Genomic DNA, 1,359 nt, shown 5'->3' on the forward strand with positions numbered 1-1,359 from the left:
CCAGCCAGTTTTTGTATTTTTAGTAGAGATGGGGTTTTGCCATGTTGGCCAGGCTGGTCTTGAACTCCTGACCTCAGGTGATCCACCCGCCTCAGCCTCCCAAAGTGCTGGGATGACAGGTAATTAGCCTGTCTTGGCTTCTGTTTCCTCTTCTATGAAATGGAGAGTAGCTGTGCTATTTCACAGGATCACTATGAGAGCTGACACAGTCCTTGGCACATGGCAAGCACTAAATAAACGGCAGGTGTTATCATCATCTCATGCAGCAACTGAGATGGGCGTGGCAGTCCAGCGGTTTGCTTATGTTGAGAGGAAAAATGTCTAAGCTAAATGTATTCCTAGGCAACTTAATCTAAAAAGTTAGTTAAGAAGATGCTATTCTGGGTTGTGTGCGGTGGCTTACACCTGTAGTCCTAGCATTGTGGGAGGCCAAGGCAGGTGGATCACCTGAGTCCAGGAGTTCAGGACACGCCTCCACATGGCAAGACACTGTCTCTACAAAAAAACAAAAAGTAGCTGGGCATCGGCCCGGCTGGGTGGCTCAGGCCTGTAATCCCAGCTACTCGGGAGGCTGAGGTGGGAGGACCACTTGAGCCAGGAAGTGGAGGCTGTAGTGAGCCATGATCATTGTGCTACAGCAGCCACACTCTAGCCTCGGTGACAGAGCAAGACCCTGTCTCAAAAAACAAAAACAAAAACAAAACATGCGATTCTATTGCATCGAAGTTTTTACAATTAAATAGTACCATTTTTATCTGTGCCCTGTGCAGGCAGGAATTGGTGGTGGGCCTCACAAAGGAGCTGACCCTGAACGTCAGCCTAACTAACTCCGGGGAAGATTCCTACATGACAAGCATGGCCTTGAATTACCCCAGAAACTTGCAGTTTAAGAGGATGCAAAAGGTAACTGACGGCGGCTGTGGAAACAGATCCCTCACGCCCCTCCCTCGCTGCATGCCTGCTTTTCCGTGGCGACCCCCTCACTGGCACCCCTGCCTCCAGCCTCCTCCTGGTCCATCCAATAAATGGTTAATAACTAGATTAAATCCCCGCCGGTCCGGCTAACACGCCTCCTCCCGAGGCACCATATTCTGCTGCACTGTCCCCCTCCCTGTGTGCAGCCTTCCTTCACCAGGGTGCTGAGAGAGAAGTGAGCTCCAATGCCCTAAGACACCGAGAAAGTAAAAATCAGCTTAGAATGGGAAAGCGAAAATCTGCCCTGCCATTCCCCAGGCTGGATCACAGACACAGATACTAGGAAACAGTCTGTTTCCCAAGGACACGCTGTGGCTGAGAAGTACCGCCACACTGAGAAGTTTGGTTCTCTAAAATCACAGATCAGAAAACTTTGCTGTTTGG

At 50.1% G+C, this 1,359-nt stretch overlaps 1 protein-coding gene across 1 annotated transcript in view; it reads left to right on the plus strand.

Moving 5' to 3' along the window:
- ITGAE (integrin, alpha E (antigen CD103, human mucosal lymphocyte antigen 1; alpha polypeptide)) overlaps window positions 1–1,359 on the plus strand; it is a 92,905-nt gene that overhangs the window by 66,155 nt on the left and 25,391 nt on the right. Inside the window, exon 21 of the mRNA XM_011947507.1 lies at window positions 771–903. Within this exon, the coding sequence (XP_011802897.1) occupies window positions 771–903 (133 nt within the window). The remainder of the gene's footprint in view (window positions 1–770; window positions 904–1,359) is intronic.

The sequence above is a fragment of the Colobus angolensis genome, unplaced genomic scaffold (assembly GCF_000951035.1).
Source record: "Colobus angolensis palliatus isolate OR3802 unplaced genomic scaffold, Cang.pa_1.0 Scaffold267, whole genome shotgun sequence".
NCBI lineage: Eukaryota > Metazoa > Chordata > Mammalia > Primates > Cercopithecidae > Colobus > Colobus angolensis.